Raw genomic sequence first — 24,378 nt, 5'->3', positions numbered from 1 at the left:
TCATTAGGCAGAGGACTCCTGGAGCATAGAGTAGTCATCTAGCAGCAGAGTCCTGGAGCAGGGAGTAGTCATCCGGCAGAGGAGTCCTGGAGCAGGGAGTATTCATCTGGCAGAGGAGTCCTGGATCATAGAGTAGTCATCCGGCAGAGGAGTCCTGGACCATAGAGTAGTCATCCGGCAGAGGAGTCCTGGACCATAGAGTAGTCATCCGGCAGAGGAGTCCTGAAGCATGGAAAACTCATCTGGCAGAGGAGTCCTGTATCATAGAGTAGTCATCCGGCAGAGGAGTCCTGGACCATAGAGTAGTCATCTGGCAGAGGAGTCCTGGAGCAGGGAGAATTCATCTGGCAGAGGAGTCCTGTATCATAGAGTAGTCATCCGGCAGAGGAGTCCTGGACCATAGACTAGTCATCCGGCAGCAGAGTCCTGGAGCAGGGAGTAGTCATCCGGCAGAGGAGTCCTGGACCATAGAGTAGTCATCTGGCAGAGGAGTCCTGGAGCAGGGAGTATTCATCTGGCAGAGGAGTCCTGGACCATAGAGTAGTCATCCGGCAGAGGAGTCCTGGACCATAGAGTAGTCATCCGGCAGAGGAGTCCTGAAGCATGGAAAACTCATCTGGCAGAGGAGTCCTGTATCATAGAGTAGTCATCCGGCAGAGGAGTCCTGGACCATAGAGTAGTCATCTGGCAGAGGAGTCCTGGAGCAGGGAGAATTCATCTGGCAGAGGAGTCCTGTATCATAGAGTAGTCATCCGGCAGAGGAGTCCTGGACCATAGACTAGTCATCCGTCAGAAGAGTCCTGGACCATAGAGTAGTCATCCGGCAGAGGAGTACTGGACCATAGAGTAGTCATCCGGCAGAGGAGTCCTGGACCATAGACTAGTCATCCGGCAGAGGAGTCCTGGACCATAGAGTAGTCATCCGGCAGAGGAGTCCTGAAGCATGCAGTGGTATTCAGGCATAGGAGTCCTGAGCTGAGGACCGTGCCTTGGCAACTTTCACTTACAGTTTGGGGCTCGTGTCTTGTGGGATGTATTGTGTGAGAAATCCTCCTGTTCTCCATCCTCCACAAGAAGGTACATACCTTCCAGGTCATGATCCCTGAATAGGTACCTACTGGTGTCAGGAAAAATGATTCAGTGTAGTCAGGAATGCAGTCAGGGGTCATTACCAGCAATCATGATGTGATTGTCAGAGGTCAGGGGTCAGAGGCAGGACAGAAGTGGCATCCACAAATGAAGCCAGGATCAACAGGCATCAGGAGCAGGAGCCAAGCGAAGGATGTAATTTAAAGGGGCTGTGGATGGAGGGGAATAACTGGGCCGATCCAAAAATAGCCGAGACATCTGTATATAGCAGTGAGCTCAGGTGTTTTGGATCAAGGCATGGGGGAGGGGATGCGTCTTATAGATATACAGCGGCAAATCAAGAGATTCTTAAGAAAAAGGATGACACGACTAAAAATACTGCTAAGTGAATGCTATATATATATATATATATATATATATATATATATATAGCATCAAAGGATGAGGCAGCACTCCAAATATAGTGAAAGAAATGGTGGATCTTTATTCCCCTTGCAACGTTTCAACCGCTCAATGCGGTCTTTCTCAAGCATGCTTGAGAAAGACCGCATTGAGCGGTTGAAACGTTGCAAGGGAAATAAAGATCCACCATTTCTTTCACTGTATTTGGAGTGCTGCCTCATCCTTTGATGCTATACTTACGATAGCCGTGTGAGCCTGCGGCTGTGAGGATTACCTGCACCCACCTGCACTGGTCTTGTGCTGCTGTGGCCCCTTTTTTTGTATTTTATATATATATATATATAAATATATATATATATATATATATATATATATATATATATATATATAGGAAAAAAAAACACTGGCAGCACCACCCTAAAAGAGTATGGAAAAATGGACGGGTGCAATGTCCAAGTACGGCAAAAGGTGCTTACCCACTTATAGAAAACAGAAATCGGACTGCACTCCAAGCGTTTCTTCAGAGAAGTTAGTTTTTATTCACCCATATGGTGGCAAAAGCGACGTTTCGGCTCAAGCATATATATATAGCAATCCTTATAGCAGCCAGGGCTTTGTTTTTCTGATACAAAGCTCCAAATCCCCTGGCGATTATCTGATAATTTAAATAACATGCACTAAGCCCCTCTAGTGGTGGCTGTATATATCTGTATATAGTATTCTCCTGAGCTCCCTCTAGTGGTGGCTGTATATATCTGTATGTAATAATCTCCTGAGCTCCCTCTAGTGGTGGCTGTATATATCTGTATGTAATAATCTCCTGAGCTCCCTCTAGTGGTGGCTGTATATATCTGTATGTAGTATTCTCCTGAGCTCCCTCTAGTGGTGGCTGTATATATCTGTATGTAATAATCTCCTGAGCTCCCTCTAGTGGTGGCTGTATATATCTGTATGTAAAAATCTCCTGAGCTCCCTCTAGTGGTGGCTGTATATATCTGTATGTAATAATCTCCTGAGCTCCCTCTAGTGGTGGCTGTATATATCTGTATGTGGTAATTTCCTGAGCTCCCTCTAGTGGTGGCTGTATATATCTGTATGTAATAATCTCCTGAGCTCCCTCAAGTGGTGGCTGTATATATCTGTATGTAGTAATCTCCTGAGCTCCCTCTAGTGGTGGCTGTATATATCTGTATATAGTATTCTCCTGAGCTCCCTCTATTGGTGGCTGTATATAGTATTCTCCTGAGCTCCCTCTAGTGGTGGCTGTATATATCTGTATGTAGTAATCTCCTGAGCTCCCCCTAGTAGTAACTGTATATATCTGTATGCAGTAATCTGCTGAGCTCCCCCTAGTGGTGGCTGTATATAACTGTATGTAGTATTCTCCTGAGCTCCCTCTAGTGGTGGCTGTATATATCTGCATATAGTATTCTCCTGAGCTCCCTCTAGTGGTGGCTGTATATATCTGTATGCAGTAATCTCCTGAGCTCCCCCTAGTAGTAACTGTATATATCTGTATGCAGTAATCTGCTGAGCTCCCCCTAGTGGTGGCTGTATATAACTGTATGTAGTATTCTCCTGAGCTCCCTCTAGTGGTGGCTGTATATATCTGTATGTAGTAATCTCCTGAGCTCCTGCTAGTGGTGGCTGTATATAGTAATCTCCTGAGCTCCCTCTAGTGGTGGCTGTATATAACTGTATGCAGTAATCTCCTGAGCTCCCTCTAGTGGTGGCTGTATATATCTGTATGTAGTAATCTCCTGAGCTCCCTCTAGTGGTGACTGTATATATCTGTATGTAGTAATCTCCTGAGCTCCCTCTAGTGGTGACTGTATATACAGTCCTGATCAAAAGTTTAAGACCACTTGAAAAATGGCAAAAAATCCTATTTAGCATGGCTGGATCTTAACAAGGTTCCAAGTAGAGCTTCAACATGCAACAAGAAGAAATGGGAGTGAGACAAAACATTTTTTGAGCATTCAATTTAATGAAAACAACGAATAAACTGAAACAGGCTGTTTTTCAGCTGATCAAAAGTTTAGCGCCACACCTCCAAAAAATAAAAAAAAATAAACCACCCCAAAACAGAAATCCAACTTCCAAACATGAGCTCAGTAATGAGTAGCTCCGCCGTTATTGTTTCGGCATGCTTGATGCAAGCGTTTCCGTGAGGTGAGTGGGAACATTTTGCCAAGTGGTGAAGACGGCCGCACGAAGGCCATCTACTGTCTGGGACTTTTGTCCATTTTTGTAAACTTCCCTTGCCATCCATCCCCAAAGGTTCTCAATTGGATTTAGATCAGGGGAACAGGATGGGCCAAAAGAGTGATGCTATTCTCCTGGAAGAAGTCCCTTGTCCTGCGGGCATTGTGTACTGTAGCGTTGTCCTGTTGAAACCCCAGTCGTTACCACACAGACGAGGGCCCTCAGCCATGAGGAATGCTCTCTGCAACATCTGGACATAGCCAGCGGCCGTTTGACGCTCCTGCACTTCCTGAAGCTCCATTGCTCCACTGAAAGGAAAAAGCCCCCCAGACCATTATGGTGCCCCCTCCACTGTGGCGCGTAGAAAACATCTCCGGTGGGATCTGCTCGTCATGCCAGTAACGTTGGAAACCATCAGGACCATCAAGGTTAAATTTTTTCTCATCAGAGAATAAAACTTTCTTCCACCTTTGAATGTCCCATGTTTGGTGCTCTCTTGCAAAGTCCAAACGAGCAGTTCTGTGGCGTTCAAGGAGACGAGGTCTTTGAAGACGTTTTTTAAGTCTCAGATGCCGTCTGATGGTTATGGGGCTGCAGTTAGCACCAGTAAGGGCCTTAATTTGGGTCGAGGATCGTCCAGTGTCTTGAAGGACAGCCAATTGGATCCTTTTTTTGGGTCTTCCACTTGACTTTTTTTGTTCCATAACCCTCAGGATCATTTAAGAAATTCCAAATGACTGTCTTACTGCGTCCCACCTCAGCAGCGATGGCGCGCTGTGAGAGACCCTGCTTATACAGTTCAACAACCCGACCACGTTCAAAAAGGGAGAGTTTTTTTGCCTTTGCCATCACAACGTGTGACTACCTGACAGAAAATGACAATGAATCCACATCTTTGCACAGATTTGGCCTTTTAAAGGCATGTGGTCCTAAAATTTTGATCAGCTGAAAAACAGCCTGTTTCAGTTTATTCGTTATTTTCAATTAAATTTTTTTTGTCTCACTGTCATTTCTTCTTGTTGCATGTTGTAGCTCTACTTAAGATCCAACAATGTAAAATATGATTTTTTTAGCAATTTTTCAAGTGGTCTTATTTTGATCAGGACTGTATCTGTATGCAGTAATCTCATTAGCTCCCTCTAGTGGTGGCTGTATATATATCTGTATGTAGTAATCTCCAAAGCTCCCTCTAGTGGTGAATGTATATATATGTACCCAGTAATCTCCTGAGCTCCCTCTAGTGGTGGCTGTATATATCTGTATGTAGTAATCTCCAAAGCTCCCTCTAGTGGTGGCTGTATATATCTGTATGTAGTAATCTCCAAAGCTCCCTCTAGTGGTGGCTGTATATATCTATATGTAGTAATCCCCTGAGCTCCCTCTAGTGCTGGCTGTATATATCTGTATGTAGTAATTTCCTGAGCTCCCTCTAGTGGTGGCTGTATATATCTGTATGTAGTAATCTCCTGAGCTCCCTCTAGTGGTGGCTGTATATATCTGTATGTAGTAATCTCCTGAGCTCCCTCTAGTGGTCACTGTATATATCTGTATGTAGTAATCTCCTCAGCTCCCTCTAGTGGTGGCTGTATATATCTGTATGCAGTAATCTCCTGAGCTCCCTCTAGTGGTTGCTGTATATATCTGTATGTAGTAATCTCCTGAGCTCCCTCTAGTGGTGGCTGTATATATCTGTATGCAGTAATCTCCTGAGCTCCCTCTAGTGGTGGCTGTATATATCTGTATGTAGTAATCTCCTGGGCTCCCTCTAGTGGTGGCTGTATATAACTGTATGCAGTAATCTCCTGAGCTCCCTCTAGTGGTGGCTGTATATATCTGTATGTAGTAATCTCCTGAGCTCCCTCTAGAGGTGGCTGTATATATCTGTGTGTAGTAATCTCCTGAGCTTCCTCTAGTGGTGGCTGTATATAACTGTATGCAGTAATCTCCTGAGCTCCCTCTAGTGGTGACTGTATATATCTGTATGTAGTAATCTCCTGAGCCACCTCTAGTGGTGGCTGTATATATCTGTATGTAGTAATCTTTTGAGCCCCCTCTAGTGGTGGTTGTATATAGCTATATGTAGTAATCTCCTGAGCTCCCTCTAGTGGTGGCTGTATATATCTGTGTGCAGTAATCTCCTGAGCTCCCTCTAGTGGTGGTTGTATATATCTGTATGTAGTAATCTCCTGAGCTCCCTCTAGTGGTGGCTGTATATATCTGTATGTAGTAATCTCCTGAGCTCCCTCTAGTGGTGGCTGTATATATCTGTATGTAGTAATCTCCTGAGCTCCCTCTAGTGGTGGCTGTATATATATCTGTATGTAGTAATCTCCTGAGCTCCCTCTAGTGGTGGCTGTATATATCTGTATGTAGTAATCTCCTGAGCTCCCTCTAGTGGTGGCTGTATATATCTGTATTCAGCAAGCTTCTATGCTCCCTCTAGTGGTGGCTGTAAATATCTGCATGCAGTAAGCTCCTGAACTCCTCCTAGTGGTGTCTGTCAGCGCCCTCATGTTCCCTCAACAGCACAGGGGAGAAGGAGTCACTCTCTCTCTCCCCCCTGTGCCGCCGCTGCTGCTGCCAATCAGAAGAGAGACGGGAGGAGGAGGGGCGGGCGCACTGCGCCACCAATGATAGTAGAGGACCTTTCATGGGTCCAAACATTGTAAACTATCAGGACATGTAGAGCGGCGCCCAGGGATCTCACTGAACTTACTATTATTCCTGGGCGCCGCTCCGTTCGCCCGCTGTGGCCCCTGGTATATTCTCTAGCTCTTTATGCTAATTGCTAGCATCGGAGCAATGGGGAGGAGACTGCCCTTTTTTCTCCCTGGGCGTTCCTTCTCCCTGGCTGTGAGCTGTCCAATCAAAGCATAGAGCATCACAGCCAGGGAGAAAAAAAACCTCGCCTTCTCCCTGGCTGTGACGTTCTGCGCTGCGATTGAACAGCGCTACTGCCAGGGAGAAGGACCGCCCAGGGAGAAAAAGGGCAGCCTCCTCCCCATTGCTCCGATGCTAGCAATTAGCATACAGAGCAGGAGAATGTACCAGGGGTCACAACGGGCAAACGGAGCGGCGCCCAGGAATAATAGTAAGTTCAGTGAGATCCCTGGGTGCCGCTCTACATGTCCTGATAGTTAGTTTACAATGTTTGGACCCATGAAAGGTCCTCTTTAACACATAATACAGGAGGCGGGTGTCGAGAGGAGAATCACATAGCCGGCACCCTGCCTCTGACAGGGAGCTGCGATCAGCGGCAGTTAACCCCTCAGGTGCGGCACCTGAGGGGTTAACTGCTGCTGATCTGCTGCCGACACCCTCCTGTATTAAAAGGTTAATTATCATTGGTGGCTCAGTGTGCCCGCCCTCCCCCTCCCCAGTATTAAAATCATTGGTGGCAGTGGCCACAGGGTGCCCTCCCCTTCTCATTGGTGGCAGCTTCTGATCAGAGCCCCAGCAGTGTAATCCTGCGGCTCCGATCGGTTACCATGGCAGCCAGGACGCTACTGAAGCCGTCCATGGTCAGCTCCCTGCTGCTGTGTGCACTATGCCCAGGGCAGCAGGGACAGTGTGAGGTCCTAGTCACCATCATAGAGATCTATCAGGGTGAATAGGACAAGGGATGAAAAAAGATCCCAGGTTCTAGCCCCTAAGGGGGGAAATAGTTATTAAATAAAAAGTTTAAAAAAAAAAAGTTTAAAAAAACCCACCAAAATATTACCAGTAAGGGCTCTTTCACACTTGCATTCTTTTCTTCCGGCATAGAGTTCCGTCGTCGGGGCTCTATGCCGGAAGAATCCTGATCAGGATTATCCTAATGCATTCTGAATGGAGAGAAATCCGTTCAGGATGCATCAGGACGTCTTCAGTTCCGGACCGGAACGTTTTTTGACTGGAGAAAATACCGCAGCATGCTGCGCTTTTTGCTCCGGTCAAAAATCCTGAACACTTGCCGCAAGGCCGGATCCGGAATTAATGCCCATTGAAAAAGGCATTGATCCGGATCCGGCCTTAAGCGTTTCGGCGCATTACCGGATCCGACGTTTAGCTTTTTCTGAATGGTTACCATGGCTGCCGGGACGCTAAAGTCCTGGCAGCCATGGTAAAGTGTAGTGGGGAGCGGGGGAGCAGTATACTTACCGTCCGTGCGGCTCCCCGGGCGCTTCAGAGTGACGTCAGGGCGCCCCACGCGCATGGATGACGTGTCGCATGGATCACGTCATCCATGCGCATGGGGCGCTCTGACGTCATTCTGGAGCGCCCGGGGAGCCGCACGGACTGTAAGTATACCGCTCCCCCGCTCCCCACTACTACTATGGCAACGAGGACTTTAATAGCGTCCTGGCTGCCATAGTAACACTGAATGCATTTTGAAGACGGATCCGTCTTCAAATGCTTTCAGTTCACTCACGTTTTTCCGGATCCGGTGTGTAATTCCGGCAAATGGAGTACACGACGGATCCGGACAACGCAAGTGTGAAAGAGCCCTAAGTATAAATCACCCCCTTTCCCAATTTTACATATAAAATATATAAACAATAAATAAACATATCACATATCGCCACGTCCAAAAAGTCCAAAGTATTAAAATATTAAAAAAAAAAACTCCTATGTGGTTAACGCAGGAACAGGAAAAAAAAATCAAATAAAAACTGCGCGATTCGCCATTTTTTTTAAATGCGGAATGCACGCGGCTTTTTTGGTGTTTTATTTTTTTTGCGTGGTATCAAATGGTATCGAGTATCAATATTTTTTTATGGTATCGAAATAGAATCAAAATTTTGGTATCGCAACAACCCTATATATACCTATGCAGGGGATTTGGCGCTCTGTATCAGAAGAACAAAGTCTCTTCTGCCATAAAGGCAAAATGCAGAGAGTCGTGTGCATGAGGCAAAGTGTGAACGTGTGACAGGAGGAGTTGTCATAGGTCTCACCTGTTATACATTAAACGCTTGAAATCCTGGAACAGCGTGTCCTTGTTCTTGTCCAGGAATCCCTCCACTGAGTACCTGGAGCCATAAAGAATATCAGTCATGTGACAAACGAGTCATTATAAGAAGTGAGTATTATTATCATCATCATCGGCCTTAGGCCAACTGCACGCGTTGCAGATTGTGCGCAGTTTTTCCACACAGATTTTCATGCAGAAAAACAGCAGCGTAATACAGCAACGGCAAAGTGAAAGTGGTTGGAAAATCCCTCACGTACACTTTGCGTTCTTTTTCTGTGCAGAAATTGACCGGTCATGTGGATTATGAAATCTTCAGCATATGAATAGTTTCTGTGGAATTTTAGTGCAAATTTCACCCATTTAAAAAAAAAAAAAAAAAAAAGGGGGCGAGATTGGGGGAGAAAAAAGTCAAAATCTGCAAGTAAAACACTGCTGCAAAAAGACAGAAATCCACAGCGCCAGCCGCCTTAGATCTGATCAGTGTACAGTAGGTAACTGGTGATGGCGAGGGTGGTAGAGAGAGCGGGTACTCACGTCACATCCCCAGCATAGTGCTTTATCCGGAAGTCTCGGTTAAACGCCATCGACTTATCCGTCGGGGAAAGCTGAAAAAAAAACAACAGATTTAAAAGGTATTATCCAATGAATATAAAAAAATGAAAATCAGAGATCGTACAGCACATGACGATCTTCTAACAAAGCTAGAACCAGCCCTGCACCTCCCATGGATCCAGAGATCTCCACAGTCATATCGAGCTGACAGCTCAAGGGGCGTGTCCTCTCTGCTCCATGCTCTCCCTATCACAGCTCAGGAGGCGTGTCCATGCTCTCCCTATCACAGCTCAGGGGGCGTGTCCATGCTCTCCCTATCACAGCTCAGGGGGCGTGTCTCAGCTCTCCCTATCACAGCTCAGGGGGCAGTTAAAGGATGAAACTGAGCATGTGCGGCCTTCTCAGTGAGCCGGACAAAGAAATAAGAAAAACAAACAAACAGCAGGTGGCGCTATCTAGATACATTTTATTGAATAACTCAGTGGCTATGCTAAATTTTTAATTACATGCAATTGCAAAAGTATTCAGGTCCAGGGGCTGGTTTGAAAACTGTAGAATATTTTTTGTGTGGCAACCCCTTTAACCCCTTCACGCCTGACCACGGCATCTGAGCTTGTGTGCAGCAGCCCCTGTCTTTGTGAATGCATAGTATTTCCTATGGAGCCCTTGCCTGTAATAGGCCTCCATAGGAAAGTAGTGAAATCATCATAGACCCCACTGCTAGTGCATTGGAGTCTATGATAATAGCAATCAGATGATTGATTGTTATAGTTCCCTATGGGAACTATAAAAAAGTGTAAAAAAAAAAAAAAAAGTTTAAAAAATGATTTAAAAAAAACATAAAAATTCTAATCACCCCCCTTTTCCCAAAATAAAAATAAAATAACTAAAAAATTTAAAAAATACACATCATGGGTGTCGCGATGTGAGAAAATGCCCATAGTTTAAAAATATAAAAATATAGTCCCCATACGGCAAACGGAAAAAAGCGTCCAAATGGCCGATTCGCCGTTTTTGGTCGCTTCATTTTCTACAAAAAAATTAATAAAAAAAGTGATCAAAAAGTCATATACACCCCAGAAGGCTATCAATGAAAATTTCAGATCACCCCGCAAAAAAATGAGCCCCCATACATACAAAAAAGTTATAGGGTCAAAATATGGCGACAAAAAAATAAAACTAATTTTTTCGCACTTTTTAATTTTTTTATCACTATCAAAACGCAAAAAAAACTATACATATAAGGTATCGCCGGATTCGTAGAATAAAAGTAACCTGTCAGTTTTATTGCACATCAAACTTCGTAAATAAAAAAACTCGTACAACTGTGGTGGAATTGCTTTCTTTTTTGCAATTTCACCCCATTTGGAATTTTTTTCCCGATTCCCACTACATCATATGAAATATTAAATGGTGGCGTTGGAAAGTACAACTTCTGCCGCAAAAAAACAAGCCCTCGTGTGGCTATGTGAACAGACAAATAAAAAAGTTATGGCTCTGGAAAGGCAAGGAGCGCAAAACGAAAACGCAAAAAAAAAAAAAAAAAAACACCTCCGGGCCTGAAAGGGTTAATAATGTTCCACCTGAAATCAGACCTCGGGTCTGAACTTCTCGACCTCATCTTTACAGCATCGGGGTTACTTGTACCTTTCAAAAGGGGAAAATTGCCAGTACAGCAGCCAGAACTCTTATCGGGGGCGTACATTTATTTTGGGGTCTGTTCTGTGTTCTATATATAATTTGGGGTCAGTTCTAGGGTCTTTATTTTGGGCGCCTGATCTGGGTTCTATATTTATTTAGGGGGTCTTTATATTTTTTTTTAGGGGGCTGACCTGGGGGTCTGTATTTATGTCGGAGGTTTGAGCTGGGGTCTTTATTTCAGGGCTTTGGTCTGGGGTCTTTATTTATTTTAGAGGTCTGATCTGGGGTCTGGGGTGATGTCACATGTGACCCAAGGGGAGGAGCTCAGCGCTGCCGCCAGCTGTTGGTTGCAGCCTCCCGCCTCCCCATCGATGGAAGTTGTTATCTCCACGCTTCAGGGGTCTGATCTGGGGTCTGTATTTATTTTGGGGGTCTGATCTGGGGTCTGTATTTATTTTGGGGGTCTGGTGTGTGGCCAGTGTTTGTTTAGGTCGGATAGGTTTTACATTCAGGGGTCAAATGTGTGATCTTCATGTTTTAGGGGGTCTGTATTCATTTTGGGGGTGTAATGTAGGGTTCATATCCACTGTATATAACAAATCCTATGTTTGGGGCATACAGTCAGAAGGTTTCAGAATCTCCCTAATGCCTCTTCTCAGACATTGGCAAATCTGAAGATACTATCTCCACCCTGGAGCATGAAATGAGGGTCCACCTGTGGACTCACCTTCCTGCTGGAGTAATGGGGGTGTCTACAGAGTTTGCTGTTCATGGACTCCAGGAAGATGGTGTCTGTGATGCCTCCAACCGTAAGACAAGCCTCATCCAAGATGGAGATGATCCCTTTATGTGACTGCTCCACCAGATCCACAATGATCTGATTATTGAAATATTCAACCTGCCCGAGAGCAGAGAAACATCAGATAACAGTATAAAATATAAACGCTGCCCTAATACAGGCCCTGCCCCATACATGCATCCATCAGATGGCTCCAATAAACATTAGATGCCCCCCTCCCCCATAAACATCACTGCCAGTATAATACCCCACAGAAATAATCTGCATTTAGTGAGTTTCCCTTTAGAAAAGGACATTTTTCATGTAGTCACCACTAGGGAGAGTTTAATGCACACAAACTACACGGCCACCACTAGAGGGAGCTCACTACATACATAATATACAGCCACCACTAGAGGGAGCTCACTACATACAGATTATACAGTCACCACTAGAGGGAGCTCACTACATACAGAGTATACAGCCACCACTAGAGGGAGCTCACTACATACAGAGTATACAGCAACCACTAGAGGGAGTTCACTACATACAGATTATACAGTCACTACTAGAGGGAGCTCACTACATACAGATTATACAGCCAGTACTAGAGGGAGCTCACTACATACAGATTATACAGCCACCACTAGGGGGAGCTCACTACATACAGATTATACAGCCACCATTAGAGGGAGCTCACTACATACAGATTATACAGCCACCACTAGAGGGAGCTCACTACATACAGATTATACAGCCACCACTAGAGGGAGCTCACTACATACAGATTATACAGCCACCACTAGAGGGAGCTCACTACATACAGATTATACAGCCACCACTAGAGGGAGCTCACTACATACAGATTATACAGCCACCACTAGAGGGAGCTCACTACATACAGAATATACAGCCACCACTAGAGGGAGCTCACTACATACAGAATATACAGCCACCACTAGAGGGAGCTCCCTACATACAGATTATACAGTCACCACTAGAGGGAGCTCACTACATACAGATTATACAGTCACCACTAGAGGGAGCAATGTGAAATATCAGATGTAGGAGCCAAAACACAGGAAACATAGATCTTACGTGCTGCCACTCGATGCCTTCTCTCTGGTACTCATCCTGCTCCTGCCGCAGGATCAACTCAATGAACAACTGCTGCAGCTTCTCATTACAGTAATTTATACAGAACTGCTCGAAACTGCGGAGACACAAGCAGAGTATTATCTATAGGAGCAGTATTATAGTAGTTATATTCTTGTACATAGGAGGCAGTATTATAGTAGTTATATTCTTGTACATAGGAGCAGTATTATAGTAGTTATATTCTTGTACATAGGAGGCAGTATTATAGTAGTTATATTCTTGTACATAGGAGCAGTATTATAGTAGTTATATTCTTGTACATAGGAGCAGTATTATAGTAGTTATATTCTTGTACATAGGAGCAGTATTATAGTAGTTATATTCTTGTACATAGGAGCAGTATTATAGTAGTTATATTCTTGTACATAGGAGCAGTATTATAGTAGTTATATTCTTGTACATAGGAGGCAGTATTATAGTAGTTATATTCTTGTACATAGGAGCAGTATTATAGTAGTTATATTCTTGTACATAGGAGGCAGTATTATAGTAGTTATATTCTTGTACATAGGAGCAGTATTATAGTAGTTATATTCTTGTACATAGGAGCAGTATTATAGTAGTTATATTCTTGTACATAGGAGCAGTATTATAGTAGTTATATTCTTGTACATAGGAGCAGTATTATAGTAGTTATATTCTTGTACATAGGAGCAGTATTATAGTAGTTATATTCTTGTACATAGGAGCAGTATTATAGTAGTTATATTCTTGTACATAGGAGGCAGTATTATAGTAGTTATATTCTTGTACATAGTAGCAGTATTATAGTAGTTATATTCTTGTACATAGTAACACAGAAGCAGCCTCCAGCAGTGAACACCTCATCCAGGAAGTAGTATAAACCGCAAAGTGAGGCAGTATGGGAGGGAATATAAAGGAAGACGATTAGTCGAAATAAGTGACACCTGGAGGAAGGAAAGGAGATGAGAAAGTGAAAAAAAAAAAAAAAAAAGATCATACAAGAGGTAGAGAAGAACGTCTGCCAGACCTTCTCACAGAACTGGCGGTGACAGGTGCCTGCTGGGACTTGTGATACAGGCTGTATGGTGCCTGCTGGAACTTGTGGTGCAGGGCCCTGTTGTTGTGCTTGCTTCCCTCTGCGTGTATCTCCCTCCTGGAAGGAGAAGCTTGCGGCCTGCGGTACAGGCCGTGTCATCTGCCGGGGCTCAACTGGGGAAATGTCAGAGGATCTGGAATCAAGTACAGTGCTATGTCTATATGTGGCAAACCGTTCCTGGTTCTTATAGGACTCTGCCAGGGGCCCCATCTTCTCCAGGACACAGTCCATTTCCCTCACCACCCCAGCCAGCTCTACGCCCAGTGAGTGCAGCCTGCCATCATACAAGGTCTTACTCCCCGCATTTGCAGTCTTTAGCTTATACAGTCTATCTGCATTTTCAGCATTTCCTTATGGTGGTTCAGCTCCCCCATTCTCCTTACCAGCCCTGGTATCTTCTCCGCCATCTGCAGCTCAGGTGCACGCTCCATCTCCTTCACCGGTGGTCTTGGGCAAAGTCTGAGGCTGTTTGAATTCAGAGTCCTTCAGCTTCCCCAATCCATGATGTACCTGTGATAATCCTGGAAACTCCTGGAGACTTTGCTGCAGCTATCTCCAGAGGCTTCTCAACATGCTTGATGCTCCCACCAACAGCCTGAGATCTTGTGCGGCCTGAGCACGCCATGTTGGACACCACATCACACTGCTGCAGGTTCTCCTGCAATGTCCGTCTCTCCAGGAAGGTCCTGCGCTGTCTGTGAGCTGCACACCTGCTGCATGGGGCGAGCTCTGTCCTCCATGCTGGATGTTCTTTGTACTTTTTGTGTTTCCAACAAAACATTCCTTTTCAGATCCACTTGGTTTCCCTGGATTCTGTAGATCTTGCATGGCAGACTGTCTCACCTCACTTTCCTTAGAAGCAGTTACTGTTTTTCTATTTTTCATTGCTTTTCTCATTTCCATTTGATCATTTTTGTCTTTCTGGAGCTGGAAACACTTCTATCCTGAGCTTTTCTTCCCACAGGGTTCACTTTTGGATTTGCATCCACAATTGAAAGGGTCTGGGTGTTCTCTCCCAGTGAAGGCCTGGAAGCCTGGGCCTTGCTTGGGGAACTTCCCACCCAGGGTGTCCCCTCCCTGGGCTTTCTCCAGACATCAGGAGAACCTCTAACACACGTCACAGCTAGGAGGCAGTATTATAGTAGTTATATTCTTGTACATAGGAGCAGTATTATAGTAGTTATATTCTTGTACATAGGAGGCAGTATTATAGTAGTTATATTCTTGTACATAGGAGCAGTATTATAGTAGTTATATTCTTGTACATAGGAGGCAGTATTATAGTAGTTATATTCTTGTACATAGGAGGCAGTATTATAGTAGTTATATTCTTGTACATAGGAGCAGTATTATAGTAGTTATATTATTGTACATAGGAGGCAGTATTATAGAAGTTATATTCTTGTACATAGGAGCAGTATTATAGTAGTTATATTCTTGTACATAGGAGCAGTATTATAGCAGTTATATTCTTATACATAGGAGCAGTATTATAGTAGTTATATTCTTGTACATAGGAGCAGTATTATAGTAGTTATATTCTTGTACATAGGAGCAGTATTATAGTAGTTATATTCTTGTACATAGGAGCAGTATTATAGTAGTTATATTCTTGTACATAGGAGCAGTATTATAGTAGTTATATTCTTGTACATAGGAGCAGTATTATAGTAGTTATATTCTTGTACATAGGAGGCAGTATTATAGTAGTTATATTCCTGTACATAGGAGCAGTATTATAGTAGTTATTTTCTTGTACATAGGAGGCAGTATTATAGAAGTTATATTCTTATACATAGGAGCAGTATTATAGTAGTTATATTCTTGTACATAGGAGGCAGTATTATAGTAGTTATATTCTTGTACATAGGAGGCAGTATTATAGTAGTTATATTCTTGTACATAGGAGCAGTATTATAGTAGTTATATTCTTGTACATAGGAGCAGTATTATAGTAGTTATATTCTTGTACATAGGAGCAGTATTATAGTAGTTATATTCTTGTACATAGGAGCAGTATTATAGTAGTTGTATTCTTGTACATAGGAGCAGTATTATAGTAGTTATATTCTTGTACATAGGAGGCAGTATTATAGTAGTTATATTCCTGTACATAGGAGCAGTATTATAGTAGTTATTTTCTTGTACATAGGAGGCAGTATTATAGAAGTTATATTCTTATACATAGGAGCAGTATTATAGTAGTTATATTCTTGTACATAGGAGGCAGTATTATAGTAGTTATATTCTTGTACATAGGAGCAGTATTATAGTAGTTATATTCTTGTACATAGGAGGCAGTATTATAGTAGTTATATTCTTGTACATAGGAGCAGTATTATAGTAGTTATATTCTTGTACATAGGAGCAGTATTATAGTAGTTATATTCTTGTACACAGGGGCAGTATTATAGTAGTTATATTCTTGTACACAGGAGCAGTATTATAGTAGTTATATTCTTGTACATAGGCAGTATTATAGTAGTTATATGCTTGTACATAGGAGCAGTATTATAGTAGTTATATTCTTGTACATAGGAGGCAGTATTATAGTAGTTATATTCTTGTACATAGGAGGCAGTATTATAGTAGTTATATTCTTGTACATAGGAGGCAGTATTATAGAAGTTATATTCTTGTACATAGGAGGCAGTATTATAGTAGTTATATTCTTGTACATAGGAGGCAGTATTATAGAAGTTATATTCTTGTACATAGGAGCAGTATTATAGTAGTTATATTCTTGTACATAGGAGGTAGTATTATAGTAGTTATATTCTTGTACATAGGAGCAGTATTATAGCAGTTATATTCCTGTACATAGGAGCAGTATTATAGTAGTTATATTCTTGTACATAGGAGCAGTATTATAGTAGTTATATTCTTATACATAGGAGCAGTATTATAGTAGTTATATTCTTGTACATAGGAGGCAGTATTATAGTAGTTATATTCCTGTACATAGGAGCAGTATTATAGTAGTTATATTCTTGTACATAGGAGGCAGTATTATAGTAGTTATATTCTTGTACATATGAGCAGTATTATAATCATATTACCATGTAACCTACATTTACACCATTGAAGTTAATATCCGTTTTCTCTGGATTTGCTCTTTGATGTTGAGTTGTCTGACACAATGAATGAGGTTTTCATGGTCTGGCGGTACATCTTCCTATTTTGCTCCAGTCTTTATATGTATAACTTCCGCTATGTGTTTTTGTACACTGTATTGCTTGTTGATGTAGAAATTAAATGTATTTTATCTCTGTATCTTCTCTTTTTCCTTTATATTTTGCAGTTCACAGTCAGTTAATTGGTTTTACGTGTAGATATGTTATGTGACATGTGAGATACAGGCACGGGTACATGAGAAACACGTGCAAAGTATAAAACATAATTATCCGCTCTCTCTCTGCCTACAACCCACTTATCTGCAGCAGCCGCTTCCTCGCTGTGCAGAGAAGAGCAGCTCCTGCGACTGGAGCGATGATTCACGCGGTACACGTGTAGTGGAGATCAGGCCATTACTAGGCCCCGCACCCTTCTCTCTCCCCCTCACACCATTACATTTACAGCCCCCGGACCCCAGAGATCCGTCTATTCCTGGACCCTTAGTTCTCCCCCATGAGTAGACCCTTCACCATTCATTCTCCTCCTTCACCCTGCGTCTCTTCTCTTCGGCCATTCTTCCACAACCACTACAGCAAAACATGTTCTATAAAAGCACCAACAGGGGGTTGTGAACAGAGTATAACAGTGGATGTGAATAGAGTATAAGACATTATGTAGCTCCTGATGTGAATACAGTATAATATACTATGCAGCTCTGGATGTGAATAGAGTATAAGACACTTTAGCTCTAGATGTGAATAGAGTATAACACACTGTATAGCTCTAGATGTGAATAGAGTATAAGACACTGTGTAGCTCTGGATGTGAATAGAGTATAAGACCATATGTAGCTCTGGATGGGAATAGAGTATAAGACCATACGTAGCTCTGGATGGGAATAGAGTATAACACACTGTGTTGCTCTGGATGTGAATAGAGTATAAGACACTATGTTGCTCTGGATGTGAATAGAGTATAACACACTGTGTTGCTCTGGATGTGAATAGAGTATAACACACTATGTAGCTCCTGATGTGAATACAGTATAATATACTATGCAGCTCGGGATGTGAATAGAGTATAAGACACTGTGTAGCGCTAGATGTGAATAGAGTATAAGACACTGCAGCTCTGGATGTGAATAGAGTATAAGACGCTGTGTAGTTCTGGATGTGAATAGAGTATAAGACACTATGTAGCTCTGGATGTGAATAGTGTATAAGACACTGCAGCTCTGGATGTGAATAGAGTATAAGACGCTGTGTAGTTCTGGATGTGAATAGAGTATAAGACACTATGTAGCTCTGGATGTGAATAGAGTATAAGACACTTTAGCTCTAGATTTGAATAGAGTATAAGACACTATTTAGCTCTAGATGTGAATAGTGTATAAGACACTGCAGCTCTGGATGTGAATAGAGTATAAGACGCTGTGTAGCTCTGGATGTGAATAGAGTATAAGACACTATTTAGCTCTAGATGTGAATAGAGTATAAGACACTGCAGCTCTGGATGTGAATAGAGTACAAGACACTGTGTAGGTCTGGGTGTCAATAGAGTATAAGACGCTATGTAGCTCTGGGTGTGAATAGAGTACAATACAAGACACTGTGTCGGTCTGGGTGTGAACACAGCATCTTCACATGTGGTGGAAGGTGGAAGAGATTTTAGCAATTGACCTCCGTGTCACCTCCTGTAAATGTTATCCTTTTCAATATACAGAGATAAATCTGCAGCAACCTCCACGACATGACCGGCATGTTCCCCACGCGGTACAGCTACACAGCGACATTTCATGTCACGTATTTCCGTGGCGTCACAATGTGACATGCTGCTACTGCGATGCAACAGGACTTGGATGGAGTTTTGTGGACTGTCGCCGTGTAACCCTTGCCTTATTCTCTGAACTGGGGAAGGAAACTCCTTGAGGATCCTCCGTAATAACCGAGAGCATTTTCTGTCCTCACTCACCTGTTATTATCAAAGATCTCAAAGCCGTAGATATCCAGGACGCCGATGACTGTGTTCTTTCCATGGACCCGGACATCATAGTCCTTCACTTCTATCACGCTGTTGATACGGCTGACGATCCAGCAGAACAACCTCTCGTAGAAAGCCTGGGACGGATGAGAGACCACAGCAATGGACAGGTGATTGCCCCTGGGGGTCATACATTGTGCAACACTATTGGCTTTGATGAAGATGGATCGTGGTGCCATAAAACATCGGTGTCTGACCCTACTATAATGAGGTCCAAGGAGCGTTGAAAAGCCTCCAGGCCCCAACCTCTTAACATTTTACCCCCAGCCCATACTCCTCTACATCTGGTCCAGCTGTATCTGAAGTCCACATTTCTTGCAGAACATTCTGCACATTCCAGAAAGTTCTGTCAGAAGACTCAGGTCCTGTATGGGCGGTGGACACCTTGTTCTTACCTTGGCGCAGGCCTCCTTGGCGTATGCCGCCTCTTTGACGCTGTGCCCCTTCTCGATGATTTCGCCCCCCCCAGCAGCCATTGTCCTGTATAGAAGAGTCTTCTTCACGGTGTCAGTGTCACAGCTCGTCAGCTGAGCCACGTGACTGACCAGGTCCTCGTTTTCTAGAACGACAGCGTCGCCTTCCGTTGTGAAACGCATGTTACCCTATGGAAAATGAATAGACGTGAGAGGCATGAGTAACAGCTGTCAGCAAGGGGGCAAATTTTACATTTCTGATGCCCCATGTAAAGTTTGAGGGACCCTGTTGCACCACTAAGTCCCCCGCGCCATTGTACCACTGAGCCCCTCCCTGTCAAATCGCTAAACTCTGCCTCCATCGGTCCGTTAAGCCTGGGCACTTCTGCTACTGCTCTACAGCTGGGAAAGGCCCTCACTGGGCCACCCCTGGTGCAGTCGTATATTTCAGCCAACTGCTTGTGGCCAGCAAAGGGGACCTCTGATCTCTGGGGCCCCTTGGTGGTAAAGTCCGCTCCTGGCCTTCAAAGGGCAACTGAACCCAGTAATATCTCTAAGTGCCTCATGAATGATCTGTGCCTCCCCGGCACCCTAGGACCAGGTCTCTACTGCTTCGCTCAGCGCTCAGGACATGGTCTAAAGGGGCAGATGTTCTTACCAGGTGCAAAATGGAGGCCAGAATCTTGTAGACTGAATCCACCTCGTCTTGGCTGAATCCGATGACCTCCATTGAGTCCACCACCAGTCTGTAGCTGGCCTGGTCATTGATCACAAACTGCGGAAGAGAACGGGGAGATAAGTGGTCAGCAAGACAACACGGGCGCCATTGGGAGACTGGTCTTCTACCACCTACTGCATCCTCCTAGCTGCAGGACATCCCTCCGAAGCTTCCCTATCAGACATCTTACATTCGTTCTTGCACCTTTCTCCCATGTCTACCTCTTCATGGGAGGGACAAGTCTGGGCGGCACTGGGCGGCAGTCTCCTGTACAAGACATCCTGAGGCCACCCCTGGACATGTAGCTGCCGAGATCCACCATGAACGTGCTTACTAGCCAACTCTCCCAGAACGTCCACGAGGCTTCCATTGAAAAAGTCGCCATTTCTGAAAGAGTCAGCAAATCTCCTGGGTGCAACAGCGGCCCAAAAACTGTGCTTCAGGAACGTTTCCAGTGTCCGATCGGACATTCAGAGTGACCTATGAAAAGGGGCCTGACTTGTGAAAAGGGGTGTAGTTATGTCCCCAAAAATTCTGGAACTCGCACTTCTCCTGGAGAAAACTTGTGAGGTATGTAAATGTGTCGTCCAAAATTACCATAAATATCGAACAACGATCAGAAATAGTTGGATGTTTGAACGGAGTTACTTTGGTTCCTTCAGACGTCTTGGCGTGTTCTTCTATCCCTCCATCTTTCATTAGTATTACCTTCTTGGAAAGTAGGGCGATCACCCTGAAAAGGGTGGTCCTATGCTCTTATCCTTTTTACATGTTTTCCTCCTGAATTACTACAGTACGGTGAGGAGGGGATAACGCCCCTCTTAATGGTAGCCCCCCGGGGCTCGCCCTGTAGTGATCGCCCTAATTTTCAAGAAGACAATAGAGATGAAGGGATGGAACATCGCCGGTGGTAACCTATGGCAACGGGAGGCAACTAAAAGTATCAAGACCATACTGACCAACATCGGAGTTGGTAAACTAGGGACAAGTAGACCCTGCACCAGGGAACGCTCCCAAACTGTGCAGGGACTGTTTCAGAAAATTAGGGACTGTGGGCAACTATGAAAGACGACTCCAACATTCATCTTTGACGGAGCTATTCCACGTAGTTATGGAGCATCTTAACAAACTTGATAAAAAGTTATATTTTGGACACTTTTTAGTTAGTTTTTAGTCAGGCGGTGGCAAGCGAGCCACGAGAACCTAAAGTGCCACCATCCCAGGGCACAGGGGGGTAACGGGGCATCAAAAAATACACATCAACCTATGAGGTACATTTATCACGCTGCCAGGGAATGAAAATGGCCGTGTTGCCTGCAGCAACCAATCAGAGCTCAGCATTCACTTTCTTCACTGCTCTGGCAAAATGAAAGTGTGATTGGTTGCTATGGGAAACGAGGCCTGAGGTCTACAATATCCTGCACAGAGTAGTCCTACTAACAGTACTGGAGTGAGGTCAATTTTCTGCCCCTTCTCTGCTCCCTTTGTTGTCAGCCCCGCCCCTTTCCTGGAACTGTTCTGAACTATGCACGCCCCTTTAATGACAGACCACACACAACTAAGGTCTAATTTTTGGGAGGTAACGGGAGGCCTAGGGACTTTGCCACCTCCAGGAAGTGTCCTCTCAGCAGTCAGATGTCGCCAGGGGCAGAACAAATAATCGCCCCCCCCCCCCATAATGACTCCTTGATGTCTTGCCGACAGTTACAGCCACAGATTTTTAGGGCGGTGAGACTGGACTTGAATTCAGTCTCTCTGGAAGCTGCCGGCTGCGCTAACGTCAAAGGCGTGAATACTTATTCAATTATGTTGTCTTTCATTTCTATAATGTATGTGAATGACTTTTTTTCACTCTTTTTTTTTCTATCGATCTACAAATCGTAGCTTACAGGGTTTGATTGTAAGCTGTAACCATGGAGACACATCGCTCCGCACAGGAGCTGCAGACACAACCTCATATTCTATACAGTTGAATGCCCAGATGTGCAGATCTCTGATGATGATGACGATGATTTATATTGCGCCGGCATCTCGCACAGCACAACCCGTGAGCGCCGAGCCTCCAGCACTTGTGAAGTGAACATTTAGGAGGCAGCGGGGAGCTCCCTTGTGTATCCCTCACCCGGCGGTTTTTTTCCAGAGCATGCACATGCTGGGATCATCCAGACGTTACTCCAGAGCTGCTGATCCGTTTCTCGGCATTACCAGAATCCCCGGGACGAGTCTGTTTACAGGAAGACATTAAAATCCTGCAAAAATTGCCTTTTTTAATGGTTACCAATTACCATAAATACAAAAGTCATCAGGCTCTGCAGATGTGGGGATCGGGAGGTGGAGCGCGGGCGCCATCTGCTGGGCAGTGACTGGTACTGCAATGACAGGGCTTTATGTAAACAAGGATGCATTAAAATCCCAACCTTCATTAGCCCAAGGGCCGCAGTGTCTACTTAAAGGGGCAGGAATTTAAAAAAATGTTGAGATAAATGGATGTTACAAACAGTTCTGTGAGCTGCAGACACGCTCGGACTGGCCCACAGGGGAACAGGTGAATCCCTGGTGGCCCCTGAGCAAGGTGGGCCCCTAGTCCTCAACTGGCACATGTCACTGACTGCACTACATATAGATAGGCCACGTACAGCATCTCAGCCAACCTGTATTTATGGAAAAAAAACTGGCAGGATTATTTAACAGACGACCCTGTTTTTTATTATTATTCATTATAGATGTGTTTTTTATATTTGCATGTAGCTTTGCAGCAGGCCCCCAGAATGAATTTTACTGGTGGGCCGTAGGCATCCCAGTCTGACACTGGGTCCAGGAGAGACGACTCACAAGGTGATGGCCAAAGCATCTGCCAGGGCCACAAAGTGGTTGTGACATTGGTGGGTGGAAAATATAAATATAACAAGCTGCACTGTGTACAGATATATAGTATATACAGCAGTGTACTGATATGTGAGGTACGAGGTATAATAGGTGCAGTGTGTACAGATATATAGTATATACAGCAGTGTACTGATATGTGAGGTATGAGGTATAATAGATGCAGTGTACAGATATATAGTATATACAGCAGTGTACTGATATGTGAGGTACGAGGTATAATAGATGCAGTGTGTACAGATATATAGTATATACAGCAGTGTACTGATATGTGAGGTACGAGGTATAATAGATGCAGTGTGTACAGATATATAGTATATACAGCAGTGTACTGATACGTGAGGTACGAGGTATAATAGATGCAGTGTGTACAGATATATAGTATATACAGCAGTGTACTGATATGTGAGGTACGAGGTATAATAGGTGCAGTGTGTACAGATATATAGTATATACAGCAGTGTACTGATATGTGAGGTACGAGGTATAATAGATGCAGTGTGTACAGATATATAGTATATACAGCAGTGTACTGATATGTGAGGTACGAGGTATAATAGATGCAGTGTGTACAGATATATAGTATATACAGCAGTGTACTGATATGTGAGGTACGAGGTATAATAGGTGCAGTGTGTACAGATATATAGTATATACAGCAGTGTACTGATATCTGAGGTACGAGGTATAATAGATGCAGTGTGTACAGATATATAGTATATACAGCAGTGTACTGATATGGGAGGTACGAGGTATAATAGATGCAGTGTGTACAGATATATAGTATATACAGCAGTGTACTGGTATGTGAGGTACGAGGTATAATAGGTGCAGTGTGTACAGATATATAGTATATACAGCAGTGTACTGATATGTGAGGTACGAGGTATAATAGATGCAGTGTGTACAGATATATAGTATATACAGCAGTGTACTGATATGTGAGGTACGAGGTATAATAGATGCAGTGTGTACAGATATATAGTATATACAGCAGTGTACTGATATGGGAGGTACGAGGTATAATAGATGCAGTGTGTACAGATATATAGTATATACAGCAGTGTACTGGTATGTGAGGTACGAGGTATAATAGGTGCAGTGTGTACAGATATATAGTATATACAGCAGTGTACTGATATGTGAGGTACGAGGTATAATAGATGCAGTGTGTACAGATATATAGTATATACAGCAGTGTACTGATATGTGAGGTACGAGGTATAATAGATGCAGTGTGTACAGATATATAGTATATACAGCAGTGTACTGATATGGGAGGTACGAGGTATAATAGATGCAGTGTGTACAGATATATAGTATATACAGCAGTGTACTGATATGTGAGGTACGAGGTATAATAGGTGCAGT

The 24,378-nt window shown here is 43.7% G+C and overlaps 1 protein-coding gene across 1 annotated transcript in view; it reads right to left on the bottom strand.

Annotated features, from left to right (window-relative positions):
- LOC121000802 (unconventional myosin-Ig-like) overlaps window positions 1-24,378 on the bottom strand; it is a 251,040-nt gene that overhangs the window by 172,133 nt on the left and 54,529 nt on the right. Inside the window, exons 7-13 of the mRNA XM_040431450.1 lie at window positions 20,065-20,181; window positions 19,389-19,595; window positions 18,925-19,070; window positions 12,720-12,834; window positions 11,571-11,741; window positions 9,185-9,255; window positions 8,634-8,708 (exon numbers count right to left, since the gene is read on the bottom strand). Coding sequence (XP_040287384.1) covers window positions 8,634-8,708; window positions 9,185-9,255; window positions 11,571-11,741; window positions 12,720-12,834; window positions 18,925-19,070; window positions 19,389-19,595; window positions 20,065-20,181 — 902 coding nt within the window. The remainder of the gene's footprint in view (window positions 1-8,633; window positions 8,709-9,184; window positions 9,256-11,570; window positions 11,742-12,719; window positions 12,835-18,924; window positions 19,071-19,388; window positions 19,596-20,064; window positions 20,182-24,378) is intronic.

The sequence above is a fragment of the Bufo bufo genome, chromosome 5 (assembly GCF_905171765.1).
Source record: "Bufo bufo chromosome 5, aBufBuf1.1, whole genome shotgun sequence".
Classification (NCBI taxonomy): Eukaryota; Metazoa; Chordata; class Amphibia; order Anura; family Bufonidae; genus Bufo; species Bufo bufo.
The sequence above is the reverse complement of the archived record's forward strand: the minus strand, read 5'-3'. Positions and strand labels throughout refer to the sequence as shown.